Genomic DNA, 5,239 nt, shown 5'->3' on the forward strand with positions numbered 1-5,239 from the left:
AATAAACCATCCCTTTCCCTAGAACATTCTGACAAAAACAAGTTATATAAGCATGACTAAGGCTTAGTAATATCGAATACGGGTTATTATAGGGCAAGGGCACAGATGAACTCGAACGCATTTCTAGAACTTTCTAGAACACACCCTTCTTTTTTATTACAGGACCTCACAAGGACCACATTACCTTGGCTCTAACCACTGGGCCACACTGCCTCCCAGTCCCTCGGCTTGAACCGTTAGGCCACACCACCTTCAGCTTGATGCCTTTGTCTAGCTAGCTAATCCAGTTATCAACCACTAAAGCGACCTTGTTCTGTATAGCGTTCATTTATTATTTCATTTTATCTGCACAGCTGTTATTTTCTCTGTTCTAAAGAAATGACATACAGTATAATAATACAAAAAAATAAATCACTGTTGCCTTGTAAAAGCAACCCCATTCCAATGATTAAATAATCCTACAGTACAGAGATTTTATTTTTCTTTTCTCTCCCTCATGAAAGGATTACTGTCCTGTAGTAGTAGCTAAGAACAAATATTTGAAATTGCTTACAACGGCAGTCACCTAGCCTTGTAGATATTACTGCAGCGAGGATGGGCACTGTGCACTGGTTGGGACCTGAGATTAGTAATGCACAGGGTTGAGGTTACACTGTAATCTGGGCTGTCTCCATTCCAGATCCCCACTGTGATTGAGTTTCCACTCTAATCCCAGCACATCACTCCTTTACATGGAGTGAGAAATGAAAGCCGGCATTGATATTATACACATGGAAAATACACTGTACATACACATGGAAAATATATGATCTTTACAAGGCTGACAGATCCCGTGCAGCGTGCGATGGTGTCACAGTTCTAGGAAAATATTTTTTTAACTCTGACCTGTATGTCTATACTAACCCTGAAGCTCTTAACGTGTGAAAATCTCCTAACCCATTGAGACCAATAACGCAGCGAGAGGGTGATGAACAAACGCCCTGGGTGACTGTCTATTCAGGGATTCCACTGAGGAACCAGGGGAGAACAGCACAATCACATGACTCACGGGAACAGCATTGCTCCATGGGAAAGGCTGCAAGCCACACCAACCGCTGTGTCTCCTGTTCATCATTTAACCATTGCTGCAATACAGGAAGCCGACTGTCAAACGGGCAATCAATGCTTCACACACTTGCGAGTCATCATTCCAGGAGGTTTATTTGAAGAGAGCATGGATGTCTATTCAGGGATGCCAAGATGTTTACACAGTAAGTAATCGTTGTGAGTTAGGTACACTGGGCAGCAGCAATGAAATCTGAGGGCTGGTGATCTTATTCCCCAAGACTATGACCTTGTTGTGCGCCAGTAAGGTTCTTAGCATTGACTCATCATTAATACAAAGGCGGCTTTGGGTCTGTGCCAACTGAGCCTAGGCTACTGGCCACTGGCAGCCAGGCAAAGCGTCTAACGCAGGGGGCATTTATCCGACACCAAGCTGAGAAGCGCAAAACAATCCAGACGCAAGCTGCTCTTTTCACACCTATTAGGCTGGCTATTTTTAACTCCCACTGACCTGCAAACAATGATGACGACCAAAGAAATACCTCCAAATACTGAGCTCTGAAATATACTTACTAGACCTCAGTATGGTCCTTCAGCACTGAGCCCAGTCACACAAACATCAGCGCACCCACCTCCATTGTATCATAATACCAGGATGCTTTTGCATTAAGTCACGCTTGCTCTAACTTTACGACGAGTGCAGATACTATATACTGTTACTCTGAAAGTAACAGTATTCCCAAATCATGAATATTGTTTTGCTTGTCACCTTGGTTCTTTCTTAATAGTTTCATAACTCTGGAGCTAAGTAAGTGTTGGCCGCTCACCTGTAGATGTCATTAGAGGATCTTGTTCAATATGTTTTTCTATTATTATTATTATTATTATTATTATTATTATTATTATTATTATTATTAATAAGTCATTTAGCAAGCATTTTTATCCAAAGCGACTATGCATTATCAACAACTGCTGCTGCTGCAGAGTCACTTCCAATAGGACCTCGGTTTCAGTCTCAGTCTCATCCAAAGGCATGCTTTTGTGAATTGGTAATAGCAGCTATGGTAACTGGGCAGCTCGATTTCTGCTCCAGGTGCTAGGTTCAGACATTGGGGGAGGCTGGTGAGAGCAGCTGTCCTGGACTGCACTCTGTAAGCGAAGCTCCCTCCACAAATGAAACATGATAGACAGGCTTCCTTATATGAGCTGTCTTCTTCACTCTTTACTCAACCCAGATAACCAGGTTTGCAAAGCTGTATCGACAGCCACTATAATCGAGGCACTGGCCAAGGGTACAGCTGCTCTTGAAAACGTGTTTGTGTGTCATACAGCATGAAGCTCTTCCCCCTTTCAGTTCATTTCTTGGCGGGGTTGATGTCATGCTCAGAAGTCATGTGGGGTCAACGTCAATGTGAAGAAGGGCGCAGTGTGAAAGACGCAGGATTGCGGTGTGGCTGCCAAAAGGAACCTCAATTAGGAGACTGAGGGTTGCGATCGCAGGGGGTGAAGGGATTGATCAGAAAAGAGAGTTACTTTTTATTTTTTAAACTTGACCTCTCCAGCACTAGGCCACTGAGTGATGTCTCATTTTCTGCTTGGGATGTGTGCCATAGAGATGGATGAGACCATCTCACTTAGAAAGCCATCCCAGTCAACACAGCAGGAACACACAAGCATCATGTATCACGCAATGCAATGATAAAGTCAGCTTACTGTACAGGAGACTGTGGCTTGCAGCCTTTTTGTGTTATAACAATGGGTCACGTGCCTGTGTGACTCTTCCTTGGCTCAAACAAAGCACGGGGCGAAATTAAAACAGTTCCCCAACGGAATTTCTAAGAATTCCCTTTTACTAGAACATAACAAGGTACAACATACTGAATTCATTTGGGACAATAAGAATGCACTGACACTAACAAGGGAGCACGGTATATGTGTGTGTGTATGTATGGGTGTATTGCATTGACTTTTCTGACCTGGCTCTGTCTCAGCTGTGCAGTGGTCCCTTACTCTGGGAGTCACTGGCACGGCTGTAGCCTGTCACAGTGTTTTGGGTTTAAAGTGGTAATCAGTGTAAGCACTGTAATCAGATCTGTGTCACGTCCAGGGGGGCACCAGGCCACCAGGGATTAAAGGGTAATGAGCCAGAAGCACCAGTATGCACAGCAGAACCATTGGCACAACGTAGCTTATAACAGTTTCCCAGGGTACAAGCATAGCAAGGTGTAATACAGCACAGCAAAAGCATGGTAAAGCCCACTTCATTGAGAAACGGTGCTGTGGCGGGTGCCACGTGCATGGAGAGGGCATGTCTGAAAGTGGTAAAAATGCCCATTTGGAAGCGCTTTGACCTCCTTTTTCTCCACATGGGGGACGGGACGGACTATAAAGCAGTCTGATCGTTTTAAAGTTTGTTTCAGTGACACTGAGTCCCGCCCTGCCTCCTCCTCCACAGGATCGAGAGAGACAAGCAGTTTGCCCAGAAGGCGGCAGAGAGAGCCAGTCTGCGAGTTCACATGAGGGACAAATACCGACTGCCACAGGTACGCGCTGCCCAGACGGGATTTGAACCTCCTGGTAACAAGCCCCTTCCTTTAACCACTGGACCCCCAAGCTAACAATGACGATGCTGTGTTTGCAGTGCCTGGCAACCATATCTAAATGAATGTGAGATAGCTGAATGGGGTGTGAAACTGCTGTGCCGTGTCTCAGGAAAATAGACGGTGGATTACAGAAACGGTCAGCAGTGTTCTGAGGAAATCGAATGAAGGGCTGTATAACAAGCTCTAAGCTGGAAAAAAAGGAGAATATAATGAGTTCGGAATAGGTTAGCGAGTAGCGATAGTAGATCCATCAGTCCCAGTGTCCTCTCCTATGCCTCCATGCTCTGATTGGCTGTACTTAATCCCAGGTAATTATACAAATTCTCAATGAAGGCAATTGAATGGAAAAAAAAACAAACCCAAGAAAATGTGTTTCTCAGAATGAGAGTGCCTGTGTGGTCTCTCTCTCCCTCAGAGTGAGAACAAGAATGTCTGTGTGCTCTCCTGACCTGTCTGCCCCCTCTGTCTCTCTCTCTCCCTCAGAGTGAGAAGGACGATGCTCAGATTCAGATAGTGGGTGGAGACGTGGATCTGCCCGAGGACCTCGCCAAGATGGTGGAGCAGGATGAGGAAGAGGAGGAGATCAACGACAGCCTGCTGGGAAAGATCCAGAACATGGACTTCGACGCCATCAAGACCAAAGCACAGACCACGCTGACTGAGATGAAAGAGGCGGCCGAGGAGAAGTGTACTGTCATGTGACCAGCAGGCAGACAGACAGACAGACAGACAGACAGACAGGCTCACTGCCTGCGCTCCCCAGCTGGGCTGGGCATTCAGCTGCTGAACAATCACTGCACGGCACCAATCTGTGTTATTCCCTCCCCAAGGTGACCGGTTCAACAGTACACTATATAAGTCATGTCCTTAGTCCAGGGGTGGCCAAAGTTGGTCCTTCCAGTCCTGGTCTTTATTTCAAACCGGTTCTAAATTGTTTAATTGAACCAATTAAAACTCTATCCATCCAGACCCTGAAGCAGTTAATGGTCTCATTTTACCTGTAAAACCTGGACTGGAATAGCTCTCCAGGACCGGGATTGGACACTGACCTAGCCAATCAGGCAATACTTTCCTATTTTATTGTTTATAAGAACCATCACTGCTTTTTATTTTATTTTATTGATTTGGACAGGAAATAGCAGTTGAGGTGACTTATCACCTGCCTTTTACAAGGGAACCATTTCAAAAACATATACAGTGTCCAGGGGAGAATTTCATATAGTTTTACAAGCTTAACCCATTGTCTTGTATGCATCTTATAAGAAATTTGAATTAGGCGGCACAGACCGTAGCTGTAATAAAGAGACGATGCTACATCGTTAATCATTAGTCCAATGTTCGGTTAAGAAGATGATTGGTCAATGCTTCAACTATAACAGCTCATGTTTTGTTTATAAATGTGTATTTTAGATGTGCATTCAATATTAGACAGTGCTCACAGAGACTGACCCTGGAGCTTTTAGACAGTCTGCAGTTCATTGATTGTTCTTACACCGTGTTACAGTATATACAGGGAGATTAAAAAAAGTGACTGGGCAAAGTTGACAACCACTCACCTACGTAATGCATTGCTTCCCGCAGTACATCAAAGC

The 5,239-nt window shown here is 44.7% G+C and overlaps 1 protein-coding gene across 1 annotated transcript; it reads left to right on the forward strand.

Annotated features, from left to right (window-relative positions):
* Window positions 1-3,474: 3,474 nt before the first annotated feature.
* Window positions 3,475-4,552, forward strand: LOC121309566 (complexin-4-like; the record flags this gene model as incomplete). The annotated part of the gene is made up of 2 exons (XM_041242552.1): window positions 3,475-3,587; window positions 4,131-4,552. Coding segments are annotated over 2 exons (332 nt in total), but the record flags the coding sequence as incomplete, so codon positions are not given.
* Between the last annotated feature and the right edge of the window lie 687 nt (window positions 4,553-5,239).

Source organism: Polyodon spathula, unplaced genomic scaffold (assembly GCF_017654505.1).
Source record: "Polyodon spathula isolate WHYD16114869_AA unplaced genomic scaffold, ASM1765450v1 scaffolds_1354, whole genome shotgun sequence".
In the NCBI taxonomy this organism is placed as follows: Eukaryota; Metazoa; Chordata; class Actinopteri; order Acipenseriformes; family Polyodontidae; genus Polyodon; species Polyodon spathula.